Source organism: Melospiza georgiana, chromosome 16, assembly GCF_028018845.1.
Source record: "Melospiza georgiana isolate bMelGeo1 chromosome 16, bMelGeo1.pri, whole genome shotgun sequence".
NCBI lineage: Eukaryota > Metazoa > Chordata > Aves > Passeriformes > Passerellidae > Melospiza > Melospiza georgiana.
Genome location: NC_080445.1, coordinates 12,072,483 through 12,096,555, shown reverse-complemented (window position 1 = coordinate 12,096,555; position 24,073 = coordinate 12,072,483). Strand labels below are relative to the sequence as shown.

The 24,073-nt window shown below is 38.0% G+C and overlaps 1 protein-coding gene across 35 annotated transcripts in view; it reads left to right on the top strand.

Moving 5' to 3' along the window:
- The window catches only part of RBFOX1 (RNA binding fox-1 homolog 1), a 1,171,935-nt gene that overhangs the window by 1,123,069 nt on the left and 24,793 nt on the right, over window positions 1-24,073 (top strand). For 31 of the 35 annotated variants that reach the window (XM_058035398.1, XM_058035402.1, XM_058035413.1 and 28 more), the window contains 3 exons: window positions 1,057-1,189; window positions 9,816-9,855; window positions 18,058-18,122. In XM_058035398.1, the coding sequence (XP_057891381.1) occupies window positions 1,057-1,189; window positions 9,816-9,855; window positions 18,058-18,122 (238 nt within the window). The remainder of the gene's footprint in view (window positions 1-1,056; window positions 1,190-9,815; window positions 9,856-18,057; window positions 18,123-24,073) is intronic. The other 4 variants (XM_058035409.1, XM_058035410.1, XM_058035414.1 and 1 more) reach the window with 1 other exon arrangement.

Here is a 24,073-nt window from a genome sequence, read left to right as displayed (position 1 = left end):
ATGTACATGGTGCAGCCGCCAAAAAAATGAGACAAGAGATGAAAAACTCTTTGAGTTATTACACAGTTAAGAGTTTGTTAATAATCCAGCTCTTGAACAACAGCAAAGCTCTGCTCAGTTGGCAAAATCACTGGATAATTTAGATGAATTGAGGTCACCTGAGTCTCTAATGTCTCACCCCTACTCAAAACAGGGCTGAATTTAGAAGACAGATCCAATAATGTGATGCAAATATCTCTGACATTAAAAATTTGAGCCTGAACTTGGACCTTGGGAGTCTCCTGGTAGTAGTGTTGGCTGAACCAGTCAACACTCCTTTCATTAGTGTCCTCTGAGAAACTCAGGGCCTTAAATGGCACTGCCCTCCAAATTCCCAGTTTGCTGCCTGCTCTTTGCAGGCTGTGTGATTTGTGTGAAAGGACGAGCTAAAACACTTTGGCAACTCCCTCGTCCAGCTATGGGAAAGCTTTTACACCATCACAACTCCAGAATTGTCATAGACATCTTTTATCAAAAATCCTTTCCTTAGGATTTTTCCTCCTGAGAAGCTGAGAGGCCTCAGGAACAAAATGTAAACAATGATTATCTGCTGCTGTGGAATGCAACAGGTGGATCTTTGATTGGTCTCATGTGGTTGTTTCTAATTAATGGCCAATGACAGTCAGCTGGCTCAGACTGTCTGAGATAGGTTTTGTTATCATTCTTTCTTTTTCTATTCTTAGCTAGCCTTCTGATGAAATCCTTTCTTCTATTCTTTTAGTATAGTTTTAATATAATAAATACCATAAAATAATAAATCAAGCCTTCTGAAACATGGAGTCAGATCCTCGTCTCTTCCCTCATCCTCGGACCCCTGTGAACACGGTCACACAGAATTGCTCCAGAATGTGGCACTGCCATCCAAATTCCCAGTTTGCTGCTCTTTGCAGGCAGAGATTTGTGTGAAAAGACTTTGGCCACTCCCTTGTCCAGGCTACAGGCCAGCCTTTACACCATCACAACTCTAGAATTGCTCTTCTCACTAATGCCTGTTGTTGTTTTTGTTTCCCTCTGCAGTGCCAGGATTTCCCTACCCTGCTGCGACCGCAGCCGCCGCGTACAGAGGTGCCCACCTACGAGGCCGGGGTCGCACGGTGTACAACACGTTCCGAGCAGCAGCTCCCCCTCCTCCCATCCCAGCCTACGGCGGGTAAGGAGCTCTGAATTTCTGAAATCCCCTCGCTCACCTCTGGCTCAGCATGGATCCAGGAGCCTGGGCACCGTTCCCAGCCCTGCTGCACGCGGGTCGGGCCTGCCCGGCACCGGCGCCTCGCACAGCAAGGCTTGAAAAATGACTGTAATTTGTACTGCCATGCTTGGTGGCCTTAAGCATTTCAGATGTCACATATTGTTATGTAAATGCTCCCGCAAACGGAACGCTCCGGAACGGGGAGATTGTTTCGGCTAAAGGTATATTTCTTGATGATTGCAAACATCTGGTTATTAAGGAGGTTGGATCGAGTTAAGTTCTTTTTTCCTTCAAATGGCCTGCTGGAAGTTGTCTCTGCACTGAAGGCTTAGTGCTGGATTTTTTTTTTAAATATATATATTTTTTTATCGCAGTTTGCTTAGTTTTTCTAGTTGCCATCTTTGCCATGATAGAAATCTGGGGTGCTCCTCGCAGGGCCATGGCTTTTGTGTACTTTTGCTTAAATAATGCCTTAAGGTTTTGTTGTCAGTGACCTGCATTTACTAAAAGCAAATAGTAAACTAAGGAACCAAGAAGAGGAATTTATAGCATTAATTTCTAGTAATTCTATAATCTTTTTTATTTCGGAAGATAGTTTGGGTTTTATGTATATTTTTGGGGGAAAGAAAGAATAAACAGTTTTTCCTGTCGCTCTGTAAAAGCTGACACAGAAAGGCTTTGTATGCTGCATGAAACACAAAAACCCTAATAACATTAGCAAAAGATGTTCAGCTGTCAAGAAATTAGGAAATCTGTAAAATCAGAAAACTTAGCAGATCCTAGGCTGGAGTAGTATTTTGTCATAAAAACTTGATGTGCCACTACCTCTTTGTAGAGCTGTTGGATCTTTCTGGGATGGGGTCAGGAAGGGTTGGCACAGGCAGTGAGAGAAGGTGATCCCTCTCTCTGTCTCTCTGTTTCTCTCCCTGCCCTCACTGAAATCCTGTTCAGCAGCTCCTTGGCTCCCACGGGTGATCTCCCCTTGTGCAGAAGCTGCCCGCACAATCCCTGTCCCCTTGCTCCATTCCAGTAGGTGATGGGTGCCCTGCACCAGTTCCCACAATTTCCCAGTAAGCCTTGCTTCTATTAAGCCAAAAGGAGCATCTTTTTCCTGACAAATTTGCTAATCTGATCAGTCAGCCTTTGGCCTGAGTTTTCAGGGATTTATTTATACAGGCAGTTTGACCATGCTGTCACATTGGGCAGTTATTATCTCAAAGAAATGAGACATTCTAAAAACTAATGTAAAAATCATGCCACATAATCAGGTTATTTTGTAAAAGTGTATTCTGTTGGTTTATTTGAGTGTTTTGTGTAGTTTATTAAGAAAAACAGTATTACCACTACTGAAGGAAGACACTTTTCTGAAGTTTGCCTGAATTACCTTTGGGCAAGGATGGTGTCCCTCCAAAGTTATTCTTCTGCTGCCATACTCTCAGTCAGTGCAGGCATTTGCACATGGCAAAGATGTAAACAAGTTAGAATGCCCTGCATTCAGATTTTCAATCATAATTCCTCAGCTACCAAATGGATTCAGCACCTAAAGAAAGTGGACTCTCCGACTCTACCTTGTTTAAAAGCAAGTTCTTAAATTTGAACATAGAGTGCAATATATAGTGAGATAACAAGGTGGGCCACTCAGTTTCATGATGACATCACACTTTAGTTAAATACAAAGTCATAAAGGTATATACAAAAATTATTACCAGCTGTGTGTGATAGTTTTTGAATTGGACAGTACTTTTTGGTTAGTATTTGCAAAATGAGTAAATACTTTCTGCTGAGTAAGTAACTTAAATTTGCCTTAATTTAAGAGACCACATGTGGGTGCTCTATGTGTATTTGTGTGTGGTGGTATACACATTATTATAATCAGTTCAGTGACTCAGCAGCATGAATTCCATTTCCAAGAGTAGCACATGTGTATCCCCATGTAATTGTACTGCTTATTGCCAGCACCTTTAGCAGTAAGTTAGATGTGTGAGCACAGAGAACTCTGTTGCAGGTCTTTGCAAAGGTTCTGCAGAGGGAGACCTGCCTTGTCACAGGTCCCATCATCTTGCTCTGATGGTTTTCAGTTGTCTGTCAGGAACCCTTGCTAATCTAGGGATCACCTTGCCACCAAACATAATTTGACACTGCAAAAGGTTTCAATTACTAAGCCCTGTCTTAATCATGTAGGTCTTGTTCAGATATTTAAGTTTTTCCATCTACCTGTGCTTCCCAATAAGGCCCTTCTTTCTGAATTGCCCATTTTGTAATTCATACAGATATGTATAATTTCTGCACTGAATTACAACATGCTGTAATTCAGTACAGAAATTATACATATCTCTGTTGCCCTAATCCACAGCTGGGGTAATAAAGCTTTGTTTTCCCATAATTTCTTTGGCCTGGCATATTAGATCTCATGTTGGTATCTTCACTGGTACAAGAGTGTGACGTGGAATTGCTGAGTGATTCTTTGTTCTCTGCTCACCTATTCTATCCCATGACCCATCAAAGAAGCAATAAGGAATTTCCGTCAGAAAAAAAAAATCTTTGATCAATGAAAATAAGTTATGAGAATGTGGATTTTGGTCACAACGTGAATAGAAGTCAAGGAAAATTATTAAGATAGTAAAGACGTCACAGAGAATGAATCAGCTTAGGAAAGGAAGCAAATAACTTGGAATATCATTTGTTGATAAGAAAAATAGAGTAAGTTTTGAATGCTGTTATGCAATCAATTTAGTAGCAATTTAATTTTTTTCACTCAAGGAAGGCACCCAGCCTTACAGCCAAGTAAACAGTTTTATACTTAAGTATTTTCAGTCATTAAATAAAAAAATTACACATTTTCCATAATGAAAGCTATAATTTTAATAATAAATTTACATTAAAATCCATCAATGTTTAATTAGAAAATATTTCAAGAAAGAACCTACGTGTAGTTGCAAAATATAAAGCTGACCATTGCAATTACCTCCTTTAATTTTCTTTTATTTCATTAACCTTAGTCCTTGATCTACCTCTAGGTCTGTGGCAGGATGAGTTATGATGGTTCCTGTTGAAAGATGTCTTCTGCTGTGCCTCCCACTTACTGGGGAGCAGCAGCCAGGCTTTGCTGGAACCCAGGGAAATTGCTGGGTATAACCATATTTAAGGCCATTATTTTCTTATAAATCAAAGATTAGCACGTGTGCTTTAAAATGTGTAATTTAAAAATGTAATTACTGTTCATGAGATACATGGAACTACCCCAGTAATTAATGGATCCTTCACTTTTGAGTGAGACATTTCAAAATTCCTTGAGATAGCACCTTGTTTATTGGCTCACAGAAAGTACTTCACTTTTAGCATCTGTGGCATCATCTCTAATGCCTTGAAATATGAGAATGTGCAGTTTACTTACAAGTACATATAATTAATGTAAGTATCCTAAACCCCCCTGACACTGAAATGGGGAGTAAAGCTTGGTTTGTGTGAGAATACTGAAACTAAAATTTAGAGTTTGGAAATCTGCACTGCATAGGGAGCTTAACCTCAAAATGGTGCAGCAGGAGATGGAAACGAAACAAGAGATTTGAGATCTTTAATTTGTTGTCAAGAAAACCCACAGTCATGGTATATCTGGTAGTAGAGCAGTAGTAGATAGCAGGAGTAGTGAAACTGCTGAGGAGCCTTTCTGCTTCATCATCCTTTGCTTGAAATTCTCACAAGTTTAGTGTGGGGTGACTTTGTCTTCACATTCCCTCTCTGCTCCTTTCAGCTCTGATGGAGCTAACAGAGAATTAGCTTGCAGTCTGTATCTCCTCCTCTGCTGTCTTTCCTGGGAAAGCAGGGGAGAGCAATATGTTTTTTTATCTTTGAAAAGAACAGTTAAAAAGAAAAAACACCAAAAAGCTAAACCCAGCCCTAAATAGAATTGCGAATTTGTGGGGAGTGTGGAGGAGAAATAACAGAGGCTATTCAGAAACTGTTCCTCTTGTTAAAATAAACATTCTCAAGTGCTACTTGCTCACTGATTCAAAATGAAAATACAACTTCATTTTCTTATTCTGAATTCTAAATTTAAGAACATTAGTATGAGCTACTACATCTACTCAGGTTGTTACAGATTTTTCCCACTCTGTTTCCTTGGGCTCACGTAAACTTCCTCTTACTTTGGACTCTGCATATGTGCAATTGTTGGAACAAAAAATGGGTTTTGCCAGCATATATTGATTCATGTCGGCAGCTTTGTTCTCTGCAGCAATGCCCTCAGTCAATATCACAGAGCAGAAAATGTAAGTTTTCCATGGCAGAAACTGGAATTAGAGAACATTCTAAAGAGTCGAAACTGCCTCTTACAAGAGCTTTAGTTTGATGTTTAGAGTACTTACTTAAAGCTCTGTTATTAGAGTGTGGAAAAGTGTTGCTTTAGTTCTGTCTTTGGTTTAAGTGAGGCTGGTTTATTATACCAAAGGACTTTGGTTTGATAAGGCTGTAGCTGCATCTCTTCTCTCATTTATCTCATGAAGGCCCCAGATAAAGGGTTAACATTAAAGGTGATTTCCAGACCAGGAGCTGGACAGGGCAGGACAGTGAGGGTGACCCTCCCAGCAACCAGAAAACAGAGAATTGCTGTTCCTCAGCTGCTTTTGTATAGCTGGAGAGGCAGTGGTGAGCTGTGAGCATTGCTGTGCCCAGGAAGGAGATCAGGCATGTGCTGCCCTTTTTTTCCCTTGAATCCACACCCAGGCTGGGTGTGCTGCCCTGGGCAGGATGTGTGGGGTGAGGACCATGGATCCTCAGCTGCTGGCAAGTTTCTCAGCTAAGCTTTGTGCAATCCAGGGCTGTCTTTTCATGTCATTGATAGATTATTCAACTCAATCCTTTTGAAAGATGAGGACAGAAAAATGATAATGAAGACAGATGTAGTTCTCCCAGGATGTTGTAAAGGTGGAGTCTAAACTACTAGAGAGTTTGTGTTAATATAGTTACAAAAAGTGATAGTAAGACATGCAGAGCTCCTTAAATAAAGGGACTAAACCCATGAAAGTCAGATGTATAATATCTGATGACAAAAGAGTTCCCTATTTAGATAAAGATAATTTCAGAAAATGATTGCCATATATGTTGATATTTAGATGCACATTTTCCTATTAAATCAAGATTTCTCTCACTTCTCTGAGTTTTGCTTAGCACAATAAAATAATAGAATACGACTGAACAAATCCCCCAAATTTGTTCTTTTTAACTCCTTCAGGAAGCACATTAACACTATTCCTTGGGTGAAGTAACTCAGATTTCAGTAATGTGGCTCTTTAAAAACCCTGTGTTGTTTTACAAGGAGCAATTGACTTCCCTGCTTACCAGGATAATTTTTTTTTTAATATGAAGTGTAAAAGGAGCTGTTGTAAGATGGGTCCCTGTGTGATACCTTCAGTCTCTTCCCATGCTCAAGACACCCCCTTTGTTTTCTGCCTAGAGACTCAGAGAGAGAAAAAGGAGTGAAAAGCAGAGCAAATTAAACAAAATTAATAATGATAATTTAAAAAAAAAAAGTTGGAAATTTATATGCTAAAGGAAGGAAAAGCAAAACTTAGTTTTTGGTGGCTTACACTTAGTACTTCGGATGAAAGCAGCTGTTAGAAAATACATTTGACTCTAGTAGTAAGATTCGATCAGGAATCAAAAAATTACACGGACTCTAAATAGAGGAAATATTCTCTGAAAAATCTACGAAAGTGTGAAGAATTACTTCTCCTCAAATTTCAGGAGAAGCAGAAGGGTTTTTATTAAATATCACTGTCATAATGCAAGATCACAGAGAGGAAATAAGATAAAATCAGCTGATTTTTTTTTTTTTTTTGTAGTGAAAGTCCTGCTTGAGACTGTTATACCCATTTGCCTGATTCTGACACTTCATCTTAATATTGGCCATGCCTAATGATGGAGTTATGCATATATGTCTCATTTTAGTGATGGGTACATTTTTCAGCATAGTGTTTATGAAGTGGTTTCATTTAGAACCCAAAATAAGTTTCTGTCTGTACATGACTGGAAGGAAGACTGGGGTGGATGAATGAACCTGTCCAAGATTACAACCAGCTTCACTTAGGAATGAAAAATTTATCAGCCCCTTTTCATCTTTGCTGTGTATCCACAGATCACAAAGAAGAGAAAGAAAAAAGTTTCCTTTTCTGACAGATACGATTTCAGAAGCATTATTTTCTCAATAGCAACGTTTAATAGCAATGGAGAGTGGGATGTTTGAATGTGCAGGGATGGGTTGGTCTCAGCTGCCAGAACCTCACCCTGCTGTGCTCTCCTTCCTCCTCTCAACAGCAGAGGGGAGAAAGGATGTAGGGGGATAGAATGTAAGAAAATAAAGCTAGTGTAGAAAGGAATCTCACCCCTAAGGAGTTGCAGCTGGGCCAATTAGCAAAGATCAGGAACAGGCCTGAATTTACCAGGCCACAGCTGTAAGCAATGAGAAGCAGAGTGCTGTAAAAGAGTGGGGTGGCTGGGTGAGAAGGGAACTGGAGTCAGTGGCTGCTTTGGGAAGAGGAAAGAGTCAGAGCTCTGAGGAGATGGCCATGAGAAACACCAAGGAGGTATGGAACTGTTGTGATAAGGAGACAACAGTATGGAACCCCTGCAATAGGGTGACAACAAAAGGAGGATGGAAAAGCTCCTGGGTTGAGATAAAGACAGGGACATTTCTTGTCAATTGCCATCATGGGCAAAACAGACTTGACTTGGAAAATGAATTTAATTTGCTATAGAAGTGCAGTTAGATCATTGCAAACAGAGGTAGGACCTAAACCACCTTCCCTCAGCTTGTTCCCCATCTCCAGCAGGAGGGGCACAGGGATGTGAGCACCCAAGGGCTGGGGCTGTGGGGTCTCAGTAAACTCAGTATTTTTTGTGTGTCATCTCATCCAAGTCCCTCATGCTGTCCATGATTGTGTGCTCCTACCTGACAGTTGTGTGGAATGCTTTATTCCTTATGTGCAAACAGGTAAAGTAAAACACGGAGTGTTTTAAAATAATCAGTGTACCCTAACCAAAATAAAGGTGTGCTGCAGTGTAACAAACTCTCTGAAAGCTGCCAGTGTAGACCAGGTTTTGCATATTTTGCTCTGCAGACATAATAAATAGAAAAATATATGAGTAAAGGTCTGACCCTATTGAAACAAATGGCACACACTCTGATTTAAGTGGAGCTGAGTTTTCACCTGTTATTATTCCATAGCAAACTTTTATCATCGGTGTGGTTTTATACATGTCCTTGTGTGCATGTATGCATATTTATGATTTTCTCAAGTGATTCAAACTTACACCCATACCAGCTCAGCCCTGTGGGGTTTGGTCATTGACTTCAATAGGTCAATTATATTTCTGACATCAAAATTCCTGTTGGAATTGCAAAATGGCTTAGGTTAGCAACTTGGTAATAACTATTATTCCTAGATAATAGTATTCCTAAATTGAAAATATTGTTGCAAAAAAAAAAAAAAATCCCTATTGTTTTATTAACTCACTTATTTATCCCCTGAAAGAGCTTGGGTTGATTCTGATATGGGAAATACATATTTCAAGTTGCAGAATTGCCAAATGGATGTAAAATTGCAGGAATGACCTAATGGGTGTAATTGTTAGGCCACTGTTGTGCAGTTGGAGTTTTATTCAGTATAATCATTTAAGCTGTCTCTGTCATACTGTGTCTTTTATCCTGGACGGTTTAGAATTTTCCCCTGTTTACACTGATGATTGATCTGAGCTGAAATGTGACCATTTCTGGGTGAGCTGGTAACAGCAATGTTACCACATTTTTTTGAGAGAAGCAGTAGTAATGTATCCAACCAACCAAAACAGGGGAGCTCAGAAAGTCTGGCATGCTTGCCAAAGCTGTAAAATGCTCAAGTAGGAAAAGTTATAATTATTTTTTTTCCCCAAAAGCATAGCACCCTGAAATTCTCAATAGATCAGTTGTCATTATTGGTAATGTGCATTGAACTAACCATGCAGTACCTGTGGGTTCTCTGACCTCTGTGTAGACTGGATATTGAGATTTGACCCAGTGGGTAGAACACCACCAGTGTAATTATTTCACTCCCTCCTCTCACCATTTCAGCTTAGGCTGTATTTTGTTTGCCATCTAAGCAATGAGAAGCAACCCTTTATTTCAGAGAGTCAGCATACCTGCAGGATGAGAAGGCAGTGCTTCAAGAGTTACGTTTTTGCAAGGGTTTTGAAACTGGTTGTGGGATTGGCCCACTGAAAATTTTATAGCAAAGAAAAAACGCTGTCAATATGTGGCTTCTTAAAACTAAAAACAGGAGAAGAAAAAAAGCCCCCAGACTTTTTAAAAAGTCTTTCAATCCTGCCATGCTTTACCATTGATCAAGCATTTGGCATACTTGATAAGATGATGTATTTGGTACAGGTTCACTTCTGATAATTACTACCAACCTCCTTAACCAATGTGAAGAGTGCCTTCCTACCCCCTCCCCTCTGTTCTTGTGAGAGACTAACCTCAGCTGTGCAGGGGTTGGTGGCATTTGCATGTGGAAATGCACTAATATGGATGTTTTTCTTTGTGTGTGCACCCTTGCAGTGTTGTATACCAGGATGGATTTTATGGTGCAGACATTTATGTAAGTATTCATTGATGTGCATGCTGTCCTTGTACATTACCAGAGTCATTCTTTTTACAAGTTTGCTGCCTAGCTTGACTCTGTTTTGTCTATTTACCATCCCTTGCCTGTCAGAAAGAATTGAGAAGAATATCTCTCACATTGGAAGACCTTTCTGTTCATTACATCTATCATTGTTCAGTGGAGCTGAATTAACTCTTCAATCAAATGCTGAATGAATGCAAAAAGATGTGAAAAATGTGTGTGTGTGTGTGTGTGTGTAAGGGCGTCTCCCTTCGTAATTGAAGTTCAAAGTAAAAAGAAAGCAAAGCACAAACATTCTTTTGCAAATCCCCAAAAGCTCTTAAAAAATCAAGGCAAGCTGATTATTATTAATACTTGATGTATGAAAGTACTTCATGGAGAGATCAGGTTTCCCAAATCCAGCCAACACTGGGCATATGTAGGTGCCATGGTGATAGTAGAGCTTAATAGCATGTAAGTTTAGGATATGGCAATGTAGTGTCTTTAATCTGAGTAGACTGCCAAAAATTGCACTTTCAGATTCCACTCATTTCAGTTTAAAGGCAATGGTTAGAGACTGCTCCCAATGCAAGTGGCTAATTTATTAGGAAAGATTCATAGTCCTGGATCCATCATTATCTATGCATCTAATTGTTCACCTATTTCATCTTAAATAATATGTTTGGTGGTTTTTTTGCTATTTTTTCAAGTTTTCATACATTGTTTTTTCTTGGAAACTTTTTTATCCTGAATGTGTGCAAAGAGTCTCCATACGTCTGAGTATGCAAGAGGTTTCAGGGGGTTGAGGCCAAATTTCACTCTTCCAAAATTCTTATACCTGATATGTAGATGTAAAATATTTCACTGACAATAAGCAATATTTACTTTTGTTATTATTTTAATAAGGCAGTCTGATTCTAAGTTACAGGTATCGTTTCACCAGATAACTTTCGGTAACCTACTTGGTACTTTTTCAGTTGAGATAAAATGAGACGGATGAGTTGCAATTTGTATCAATATTAAAAATTAAATAGGCAATGCTAGGAAACATCCCTTGTGTTCATTATCAGCAATCTTCTAGAACTATTCCCAACGGAACAGATTTTTGTCAGTAAGTTTTATATAGAGAAGGAAAACAATTTGAATTTATGGATGAACTAGGTTTTGTTTTTCTGACAGAAGTGGAAAGGCTGATCCTTATCTGAAAATCATTTGTGCAATTTAAAAACATATTTAAAATAAATCAGTGAGGGTTAAAGTCCTTTCCCTATGTACTTATGTAGTCAGTGATGTTATCAGTAAAATATTGTTTACAACACAAGAATCGCCCCCTGGCTGAAGTTGGCTGAAGCCAAGTAAGTGGCTCTGATCTCACTCAACCACGCTGCTGCCCAATTTTTGAGCTGTATTGGACACACTTTGCACTGTGGAATTTCTTCAGTTGTGGTTTCCAATTTTCACGTTCCTTCAAACCATCAAGGGTTTGACATCCATTTTGCTCAGTGTACCAGCCCAGAAATCTGCAGGGCCACAAGATATCCTTCTCAGGAGGGCTCAGGGTGAGAGAATAGGTAGGAACTAAATGTTCCTTGAACGGTTTGTTGGTTTGGAGCCCACTGCTGCTGCAAGCCAGGAATACCTCATTGGTGACTGACAATATTATTTTTAGTGGCCTCACACCTCTCACAGACCTCCATGTTTTGTTTCCAAATGGAGGGTGGTTTCAATGAGAAAGACGCTGAATAAATTACTAATTTCTAGTATAGCCACAGTTTTGTTGCCTGCAGTAGTTGTGTGCTTTAGGAAATGGAATAACCACACTGGTTTTCACTCAGCTGCAGCCTTGCATTTCTGATTGCATATCTTAGTTCTGGTAATGCAACAGAGTATTTATCTTTATAGGAGATGACAGAATTAAAACACTCTTCTGGAAATTTAGTTTCTTTTTAATATACAAATCTTTTTTATTTTATAAATAATTTTTCTTCACATTTGTGCCTTCTTGCATAAAAAGCATTTGCAGGGGAGGGAGAGAGAGATAGAAAGAAATGGCATAAATCAAATGAAACCTTAAAATTCACAGTGTATTAGTTCATAGTGCAGCAGTTTGCAGCAGACCAAGTTATTTATTAAATCCCAATTGTTTATGACATAGCTCCACTCAGCTTTTTATTTTAAGTGCAAAGCTGAAGCTTTGTGAAATGACAAACGCTCTGTGAAAAAAAGGATAAAAATAATTTAAACAATATAGGGTTTAATGGTAGATTGGAGGGAAAGGAGCCTTAGAAATACCACAGAAAGCAAAACAAGAGGCACACAATAGTGAAAAGCCAGATCAAAAATATGCATTAATGGGTACATCAGAGTGGGTTTCATCCTGCTCTGATCACACTGAGCAGCAATTGATGGACTCTGCTATTCTGTGCAGAACTTGGGATCAACAGAGCCTCTGGTGAGAGAAACCACAGATTTAGGGCAAGGGAGGGAGGGGAGACATGAAAACATTGGTTGGGTAAAAACTGCAGGCTGAACCAAGAACAGCAAATATCCAGAGCTGCTCAATACTAACCAGTGGAATATAAAATATTAGGAATATAAAAATAGGTGGGAAGTACAGTCTAAAGTGAAAAATCAACAGCTATGATTCTAGATGTAATATAATATATTCTATATTTAATTCTATATGGAATGTAATAAGCCTTCTGAAATAGCTGAGCTATTGAATTCCCTTTTAAATGTGCCTTTGAGTAGGAAAAATAAAGGAGATTATTAGGAAGTAAGGAAGACCTTTTAAAATTAAGTATTGATTCACTAAGAGAAAAAGTCATTAAAAGAGAATTAAAGTTGCCTGCCAGCAAATATAGAAGTTCTTAGATGAAGATTGACACCTGTGAAAATAAGAAAATACACTCCACAAAATGAAGCAAAAAATAGTAACAGTCTCAGAAACAGGCAGTTAGAATAATAGCTCTGCTTTATCTTAAATCTGTTCCTTTTTTTTTATTACCATTGTCATAAAGAATGTTTTCAGAATATGTCAGTCATCAATCCACACCTAAAATGTGGGAAGGCTCAGAAAATGAGAATTTTCCACACCCTGTCACCATCAGCTCCAGAAACACCCAGTAATGGTTTAACCACGGCCATTGGTCAGTCTCACTGCTCACACCAAGGTTTTCTAAACTTCCCAGGATTCTGCACCTGTGATACTGCAGCTGGAGAGAATCCATGGGAAAATATAAATGCATAGGTTTTAATTTTTTAATATTTTTTTGAGCTGCTGGGCAAGATTAAGGCAGATTTTTATGGTCACGGGTATGGAATGAGACTATTTCCTAATAGCTATTACCATCACCTTTAGCTCAAAGCCAGGATGCAGTTGGGATGGAAGATTTATTTGTTTCCTGAGGGAAAAGCAGAAGTAATTATCCAAGCAGCATTCCCCTGACCCCAGGTGGAGTCCCTGGAAGCCACCTGGTCCCCTGAAGGGCACTGTTCTGGGGTGAAAAACAAGGATTTGCAGATAGCACTGAAGTTTGCTTTTGAGAACCAAGGATTTTTTGTGTTTGCCCGTGGAAGGGTGTGCCATTCCATTCCCTGTGACTCACAGAAGCAGAGCAAGAAGAGGAGAAATTACTTTGCCAAGGGCAAAAGGGTCCCCAGGGAGGAGTGGGTTGTTCTTTGCACTGCTCTGTGTGCTGGAACACTCCATGATGGCTTTTTAAAAGTTTGGCTAGGTAGGGATGAAATGTCTTTTGATCTCATCTTTATTTGTGAAGTTAAAAGCACATTCACAAAGGTACCAGAGCAATGCTGGTGACTTATTTGGCTGGGATTAGTGCAGGTGGTGCCTGGATATTTTACCAAGAGTTTTTTTCTGAGGCAGCAGCTGCCTCTGGGAACACAAATATATAGAAATAACTAAAACCTTGCACACAGGTCAGGTCCACAGTTTGAGCCAGCACAAATTGGAGGTGGATTGTTTATTTATTTTTAATTCTTTCAGTCAAAGTTATACTCAGTGGGCACAACAAGCACTGTTTAAATCTCAATAGCATGTGAGTGGAGGAAAATGAACTGACACTTTCTATATTCTGCAGCTCTGAGTTTAATTCACTTAATTTTTAATACCATTCTTCTATTTGTAGTTAATAAGGCAGGTCTAATTCTCAATACTAGAGAAGGTTTGGAACCTTGATTAATTTATGTTCACAAAATACTCTGAGAGATCCTTGAGTGAAAGGAAGTATAGGAAGTATAAATTGAGGAAAATTAACTCTCAAAATTCATATGAAATATTAAATATGTAGATAATAGGAAAAATATTCATCATTTAGAGTCACTTTGTGGTTCATTATATCTGAGAGCATGAGAAAAATGTGATAAGGCTTTTTTTTGAGGAGGTGCACACATGTACATATGGTTTTGTAGTGTCTAGATTCTGTCTGGGTAAGCTTTTGTGGAAATGAGCGTTACTGCAGATACACACACTTCATTTAAAAATTCAGTTGTATTTAATTTTCTATTCATTTCCATTTTATCATATCTCATTCAACATGTGTGTGATTTCCTTCTAAAATTGATTAAGATTTCCCTATAAAAATCACCAATTGATCTCTGACAGCTCTCACTGCTCTTTTTCTGTTTGCCTGAGCCAGGGATGTAGAAAACATTGAGAGGGAAATTCTAGTGAATTCCTCTGGGAGATTTGCCTAAATTCCTTCCTTACATCCTTCCTTCTTCATTGAAATTATTCAATTTCTGTTTCTTTATGGAGCAGTGTTGCAGGAGCCTGTGTATGGCAATAAGTTACCACAGCTATGGGGTAACTTTCCACTGATGGAAAACCTCACCGTGCTGGATGTAGGCTCATGTCAAATCATAGTGATACTCAAATAAATAGGTGAGAAAATGGATTCTGTGTGAGCAAATGGCAAAAATAGCCCACCAGCTGCATTTTAGTTTCCAGATTCAGTCACAAAATCATAGATAGTGATAGCAATGTTAATTTTTAAAACTACTTAAGCTGCTGTAACACTGTTTTATCATTATTCTGCAAGAAGCAAATATGGGGGAACAGATAAGGCAGTAAACATTTTTTCATTATGGTGTCTGAATTTATTATTTTCAAAATAATAATCCAAAGTCAGGTACTTTCTGCCTAAATATAAATATAAGAAGAAAAAAAGAATTCTAAAAACATTTCTAATACTTAGGAACTGAAAATTGTTAATTTTAAAAATGTAATTATTGCATAGTTTTGTTCTGAGTATTTTATTTTGCAATGTAGTCTAAGGCGTGAGGATAATTATATAACGTTACTCCAGAGATGTAGTGAAGATTACTGGTGTATTCTCCAACTTAAGTATCAGCCAAGTTCAAAATTAGCGAATAATTGTGAAATAGATCTTGTTAGAGAAGGTGAGTTCAGGGGTTTAGCTGCAATCCCACACCAATTTCCAGGGGACAGTGTACCTCCAAGTATTTTCTTCCTGCAGTAATCAAAAATCACCTGAAATAATTGAAGTAAAACAATGAGACAACTTGGTACAACACCAAAACTGCAGAACACAAGCCCCATAAAAATAATTTACTTAAGCATATCTTAATGTGTAATTTATGGTAGTTTATTTTAAAATTATGAATTCATGACATGGGATGGTAGGGAATTTGGTTTTCCCTGATACCCAAATACATCCTGCTTTTTTAGTTCTCCAGAGAATGCAGGCAAATTCAATGCCTTCAATCTCTTTTTATTTGTATTGCTTTATACTCATTCTTGCCAGGGCTCCCATAAATGTCAGACTGATTGCTGAATCCAAAACATCTTAATAAAGTTCGGAGTCGAGCTTCATTGTTCAGCAGAAATTCTTTGAAAGCAAATCAAAATGTAAGCATAAAAGGAATGTAGTTCTTGTGTTTAGGGAGCAAGAAAGGGTCTCTGATCACACAGTGACCAAATTTTGGTGATAGTTAAATGCAGGAAAGGAAACCAGTCCTCACAGAGCCCAGCAGATTTCAGAGCAACTGCTGTAGGAATGCCTTGTTTCATTTTTCTCCTATTCTGAATTGCTCATGGTGGCCTGGTCTCAGTTCCATGCTGTGGTAGGGGCTGGTGTGTGTGGAGCTGGCTCTCACTTTTGAATCAGGGGTTTTAGGAGTGGACAGCAGGACAAAGAGTTGGACACCCTGGTGAACAGAACCATGTCAGACTTCAGATATGCTACACAAGTCCAGACTGGATAATGAAATCAAGTTCAGTATCTTCATCATATCAGCACTCAGGGAAAAAAAAGAGGAAAAAAAAGGGGTGGGGAGAGGTGCCATGTTCCACAGAATCACTGAGTTGGAAGAGACCTTCAAGATTGAATCCAACCCAGCCCCAACACCCCAACTAAACCCGGGCACCCAGTGCCACTTCCAGGCCTTTGTTAAACACATCCAGCCATGGTGACCCCATCGCCTCCCTGGGCAGGCCATCCCAATGTTAGGCCTCAGAAACCAGGAGGGGAGAACAGGTAAATTTGTAACATCTCTCACCTGTCTCACTTTGACAGAGGCCAGCCCAAGTGTGCAGTTTGAATTTCTCTCAGGCTCAGTTTGTAACTAGTGACATTATTTGATAGCCAAAGGCCTGTGTGTACATTTTTGACAGTGATAGCCTTCTGCTGGGTTGTAAAAATGAAATTATCTGAATTGAGAAGGTGTTTTTGTCTCTGTGTGTGCACAGAGGAGCACAGGAGAGCATGAGGGGGTTTAGGAGATGCTCATTCTTGCCTGATCCCAGGGCCTGTGTGACACCATTGGAGCTGGCCAGGAGCAGGGAGGGACATGTCCTCTTGTCTGTGTGAGCACTTGAAAAAAATCAGAAAGAATAATCTTCAAATAAGCTGACAATTCAAAGCCTGGAGTTTCTAATGAGCTGTCAGTGTATGTAAAACTTTTGTTTATTCTTAGGGTGATGTGGCATTGTCAGCTGAACGATTGATTTCCAAACCCAGCCTGCTTGAAATCTTCAAACCCACAAAGGTTTACATGGGTTAGGGATGAAAGCCATTCTGCCAAGCAAAGTGGTAGAAGGGGAAATAGCTTGTAAAAGTAGTTCAGATTGCTTTGCTGAAAAGAGCAAATTTTTATTTGCAAAATCAAACCAGAAAACCCACAAAAGTTACTGCAGTAAAATTGTTCTACTGTTACAGTGAAGGCTGGCACATCGCGGCCTATTCTTCCTGCTTCAGCACAATATCTGGGGTGAATGCAGCCTTCCAAAGAAAAAGAATTGAAGAGAACCAATTCATTAAGGCAAACACTTCAGCAAAGGAGTGAATTTTATTCAAAGCTGAGTGAGCTGATCCTGTCTTATTCAGCTCTTTGTTAGGGAGGGGTTGGGTGGGTCAGGCACCACAGCAGCCCCTGTCTGAGAAGGTGCTGGGGGGAGAATTCTAATTGGGACGTAAATCGTGTTTGTGTTATCAGCAGGGCTGGGCTGGGGCTGTTAATTGGCATGCTGAGATCATTTGGAAATGGTTGATATAACACCGTGGTCCATTGAACAGGAAGCTCTGCTGTTTTCACAGTTTGATAATCAATGCATCACTGCACTCAATTCCTTTCCAATGTGTGTTTGTTTGTCCTGTTTGCTTAATTGAACAGCTGGAATTACTGTTACATACAACTGAATGTTAATTCATGGAAGAGAATTTTGCTTCTTCATTATAATTTTATGTTTAAATTGGAAACCTATGTAACATTAAGTGTTAATTGAGTGCACAAATTCATAGGTTTAATCAACCAGGCATGATAAATCATATTTTGTACAAAAAAAGAATTGATTATTAGCTGAGTTTGTCTTTTAAGTTTAGCACAGCTTTGTGAATATACATACACTTTGTTCATACGAAAAATTGCTGCTTAAAAACTTGGAGAAGAATCCAGTAATGTCTTATAAAAAAGTTCACACTGATCAATAGAGTTCATTGCTTTCTCCTGATCTCTGGGACAAAACTTAAAAAAATTTTGTGGTGCTCCATTTTGCTTCACGATTCACCCAAAAAATTTTCCTTACCATTTCACTGCGGTATTCCCTATGCATTTAACCGAACTGCAGCATGACTGTACTCTTTCAATCGTTGTCAAATGTTGCAAAATGTGCTGGAAGGTGCCATGGCAATGCAGTTAGAGCGTGAGTTTGTGTTTCAGGGTGGTTATGCTGCCTACCGGTATGCCCAGCCTGCCACTGCCACTGCAGCTGCCTACAGTGACAGGTAAGAGCTCCTTTCCTGCTCACTAATATCGGACCAGTGGAAGTCGAAGTTGATTCTATAAATTTGCCTTGTTGAAGTCTCATAACTGTCTTGTTGCTCTGCAGATAATTGTGATCTCTAAAGCAGGCTGTTTTATTATAATCCATGAATAGCCATAAATTGAGAGACTTTAGGCCTTTAATTGAGAATCAGGCATGAGATGTGCACATTCCCAAGCTGTAGATCATCCAGTTAACGTCCGTGACCCTTGTACAATGCAGATAAATAAATGTACAGATTCATGATGGTCTGCTACAAAGGATCATTATTTGTCTTAGGAGTATTATTTCAGTTGATTTAGAGCCTTGAACCTATCGAGTGCCCTCAATTGTCATTGACATTGTTTTTGTCAGTGGAAATTGAGAATGAACTGTGTCTAAGCTTGAACTATCCAGTGAAAAATAGAAATTTTTTCCATTTGCTTTTTTCCCAGGCATTTGAGTTTTTTTCAACACTTGAAGGCTTGACAAAAAAAAAAAGAAAAAAATTTTTCTTTTGCTTTATATTTTCATCCTCAAAATGTAAGCCACATTTGGTGGAAACAATATCAGGGATGGATGATTATTAAAATCTGCACATTCAAAGACTTAACTTTTATAACTAACAGTAATGTCACATATATTAGTGTGTCTTCTTGGAAGATGGATGTTGGAATCTCTTAGAAGTCAATTCGTAAATTGCTGTTGACTTCAGTAGATACAGGATTTTATCAAATTGCATAAAATTAAGTCTTTGCCATGTGTGGAAATGATTTTGTAATGAGAAGGAGGATTTTCCTACATTTTGCTCATAAACTGGACCCTTAAAATCTATTCTACCTTTAATATTTTTCAAGTTCTAGAGGAGTGTTCCCTTGTAAAGGGAGGGTGTATTTGGTGCCAGAGACACACAAATAATTTGCTTCATGATGGCAGTGAGAAGTAAGGTCACACTTCTCAATACCTGATACAAGAAAATTTTCACTTGGAATCATGGAAACAATTTCTCAAGCCTTATATACATTTTGAAAAAATTCTTTAAATGCTAAATTAGATAGTGTTACAAATGCTTCTGTTTCTTAAAGAAATCAAGAGATTAAGAAATTCTAGTGCACAATTTCTTAGATTGAAGCGCTGTTCATGGATTCTGTATTTTTAGAACCAAGTCCCATGGTATGAATGTTACAATGCTATGCATGCATATTTGCCTTTCAAGTGCTTATTCTGGGTAATGAAGAAATATTTTTTTAAAGTTATGTGAATAAAGTAATTTGCATGTATGGCTGAGGCATGCTGTGTCAGACAGGTAAGCAAGCTACTTTTTATTGATTTTGGGTCAGTGATATCAACTAGATCTGTGCTGTGTGCACTTTGTTGGCAATGTTCTATTTCTACTTAGCGGAACCTGCACAGGTGAAATGCTCCTCAGTAGTTTCATTTCATTTCCACAAAGGTTTGTTAGCATGTTGCAGCTCTAGGGTTTTTATGTGAGCTTTTCTGTAATGCAAAACAACTCCTGCTTCTAAAAGCCGACTAAACACAAAGGACAAAATTCTAAATAACCTCCTGTGGTGAGCCAGGTTTTGCCAGCTATCTCTCAGGTGTCCCTGGATCATTTAATAGGCTGTTTATTTCTATTAATTAAACCTATGCATTACACAGAGAAACTGAACAATATCAAGCTGAATTTTAAATGCTTTCATTATGAATTGATGTTACCTTCTCATAAAGCAGATGAAAGGCTGAAAGGTAAAATATCAGTTGGTCACATGTTCTGCTATGGGCAGAGAGTCAACATCACAAAGAGTTATACTGCCAGAAAGGTAAAGGATTTGTTCAGGAAGATAGTGCTCTTAAATGCTGTAAAGAAAGCTGGAGAAGGCTTCAGTAGTAATGCAGTTGCTACAATCCTTAATTATTTTTTTTGAAAAAAATTGTCTAATTTTCAGATACACTTTGTGTATAATTAGAATTGCAATAACCTGTCTTTGCTTGTATAATTTTAGATATCTTAAATGAATTTTATATCTTTTGGATTTTTTGAATTTATTTTTCTTTTTAAATGCGGTTAACCCTCATCTTCGATCTGCTTCCCCCAAATGAATATGGTTTCTTGTCTTAATTACAAATCTCATAACTGAATTTCTTTATGAGAGAATTCCCAAACTAGCATCAAGAACCAAACAAATAATCTGCTCAAACATTTCTTTGCATGTGGGAAACTATGTGCAAACCTGGATACCTCTGATTATTCACAACTACAGTTTGTTTAATTGGATTAACTTTTTGCTCATTTTAAAATCAACTTAATTTAGCTACTTTTGTTAAATTATTAATGTTGAAGGTGCTGAAGTATACTTCAGTACCATTGCTTGTATCTGCTCTTCTTAGTGTAATTATCATCTGCTCTCCTCTCACAACACTGAAGATTCCACATCTCCTTATACACTTATTTAGTGTTCATATGAGCCCCTATTAATTTAATGACACATGAACTGCACTTACTGCTTGTATAAAAAATGATGCCCAAAAAAATTGAGTACCACTGAAGCAGTGACAAATAATGGAAATACTACTTCATACTAATTTTAAAAATAAGGAAAGCTTTACTTTTCTTGTTCACCACTCATATCCATTATAAATTGCAGTGTTCCGTATTTGAAAAGCTTCTTAATTCAGGAGATGGAAAGAGGAAATCTTTAGAGTGGAGACATGTTTTGGTAAATTAAAAATAAAGGTTAACAGAAAGATTTGGGACTGCAGAATCGATAGACCAAGTCAATTGATAATGATCAATGTGAGAGGGCTCTGTTTGAAGAAATGCAATGGTATCCTTGCTTGTCACAGTTGGAAATGTTGCTGGAAATAGGCAAGGAACAGATATACAGGGGAGAATCAGGTGGCAAGGAAATACCATTAAACCAATCAATGCAAACCCCAAAGTATTTGTCAAGACAGATCATGTACTCCTAAACCCAATTTCACAACAGCGATAGGCCTGGCAGATCTCTCCAGTCACTTTTTAGGATCACAAAACAAAAACAACAAAGAAACAGGTACATTATGTTTTATTTATGAAGCAATAGAATCACTGGATACAAATTCTGATTTCAATTCTTATACTTTGTGATCTATCATATATTAAATTGCATGTACAGTTTTGAAGGTCTTTGCAGAAGTGGATCCAAAATATTTATGTTTAACTTGCCAAGACTTAAAATATTTCTGATAAGTTTTCCAATTAGTATAAGTTCTAAAAGGGAACCTATTTGTCTAAATACATTCTTCATCAGTCTGGAACTTGCCTGGCAAACTCTCTAAACTGAGCATATTTGGAAAAAATATAATTGTAAGGATGTGCAAAAGACACTAAATCAGATGTCAATAAAATGTTTGTACAGCTCTTACTCATCTTTCATGGAATATTTAAAAAATAAATTTAAATAAGTTTTTAGATTTCTGTCCAAGTCTGAAGTAAGAGAAACTAGCAAGGTCTTTCAGTTTTGTATTCCTGAGGTAGAAGGAGTCGGAGCATGGCAGTGGGGCGTATTGTCATTTTGTCATTGCATGTTCACTTGGTGTTGCTGGTATGTCTGTAATGCTGTACTGGATTTGACAGATCCATCACATAGCTCAGTGAATGGCTTGCTTGAATTAAGCCTATGGGCAGATTTATTCACATTGATTGGCTATTGGTTTTGTGTTTTATGATTTGGTTCTTGCACCTTCGATGGGAGTAAGGGCAATGTTCCTTTTTTGGCGCGTACGAACGTTGGCAGCAGTGTTTGTGCAAAACGTGTCTGGGAGTGCAGGGAGCAGAGCCCTGGCAGGAGGGAGCAGCCCTGGCTGAGAGGCAGAGCCCCAGCCTGTGCTGCTTGCTGTCCCCAAGCAGGGCCAGGTGTGTTTATACATGGATGTGCTGTATCCATATATACACACACGTTCCCATCCATCACACACACTCACACTCACACACAGAGGTGCTCCGAGCACCATCCCCTTCTGAAACACCCAATTTCAACCTCACTCCAGACTATGGGGATATTCCCACTGACCTCTTTGTTGTCTGGATTAATTCCCTCATCACTGGAAGCTTTTTTTTTTTTTTTTTTTTTTAATAAAATAAGGCATATTCCAAAATATTTTGCACTTAACACTTTCTAGTGAAATATGTGTTTTATTTTTTTTTTCTCTCACTATCAATTTGTGTTATGTGTTCTGTGGTTATACATAGGTTTTGTGAAATTTGAGAGAGACATTTTTGTCATATGGAAGTTAGGTATCTTCCAGATGTTAATCTTATTCCCGATAAAATCTTAATAGTTATTGTAATAGGTTAATATTTTTAGTTCTAATATCTAATAGTTATTCTAATCGTTTACATTTTTAACTTGTCTATGTGAATCATTCAGTTTTTTTAAAGCAGTAGTGTCTACAATAATACTTTAATATATTTTCCATTTCTCTTTGGGCAAGTAGGTGAGAGTAAGTCTTGATATTTGTGCTCAGATTATCCTAAAATAGAATAGATACAGGTCTGATTTAATAGTAAACATGCTCATTAAACAGTGAAAATTTAGAATGAAGAGTAAAAAACCACTAAATATAAATTGTGACCTTCTATAGCTGAGGGGGGTTTTTATTATGTTGTGGACTATATAATCTTCTATTTTATGATTAAACAATGAAAATCACTATCTTTTTATTCAAATTATTTTCTCTTGTTTAAGATTACTAGAGATATATACTAAAAATTAAGGTTTTGATTGCATATAAAATATAATAGCATCTTGAGCTAGAATTTAATTTTCCATTAAATAATTTTACAGAAGCATAAATGTTTTAAAATCTAGTACCTCATTCATTTCATGCTTGTGCCTTCTTAGATTAAGGACAAAGAGCTTCTCTACACAGTTTCAGTTTCTAAAGGAGTCAGGTTGAAAGATCAAAAAAAATTAGAATATAGTGGTAACTTTTCAACTTCCATCTGGAACCTTCCAACATTTGTGTAATTTGCTATCCCAGTGGAATCTTAAATGGAAAGTTTGGGGGGTGATCCATAAGGAGGAATTGTACAACTCATAATGTAGGTTATTCAAATTCTGACAATGAAAAAGTTCAGTTAGCACCATGACTGGCTACAGAGGTTGTGCTTAGCTTTTCTAAAAGCAACAGAGATTATATTTAACACTTCTTCTGCTTAGGTTTGATGTGGTGATGCTTTATTGGTCTAGTTGTTTTTTGTTGCTTTGTTTTTTTTTTCCTGGACAAACCTGTATGGTAGTTAAAACTTCTTTAATCCCTATTATTGCAAATAAAAATCAAATTACTGGCTTGGCTGTTACAGAGAGGCAGTGAGTTTGGCCATCTACCTGTTAGAACTTTATGCCTGTGTGATCTCTGGCAAACTAGAGGATCACTGGAGTCATGTCAGTGTTTCATAATCCATTTTCATCCCAGTTCATTCAGAGTTTTGGGGATGACTGGAGTATATGACTCATAGTGTAACCATAACACTACCTTTCTGTGAAGAGTTAGAAAGTACAAGTGGGTGAATATGAATAAAGAAACTGTTATAGGGACAAAAAAATCATCAAAGCGTTTGAAATTCGATGAGCAGGGACTTTGATGTAGTACATTTTGTCAGGAATTTCCTGAAATGAAAATATGTTGCATAGGGTACTTTCCAATAATTGAAGCGTGGCTCGTTCCAAAATATTGCAGATACGACATTTTTGGGGGAGACTCAGTGAGTCACATATAGGAAAACATTTTAAACAATTACATTTCCTAAAAACATAATCTTCTACCAGTTCTAGGAAGCTGTTTTGATGTTTGAATGCATTTCTCTTCTGGTTGGAATTAACCTGTTTACGGGTGCTCTGAAGGCTTGATTGAAGGCTTGATTCACCTGTGTGTACTTTGACTATTCAT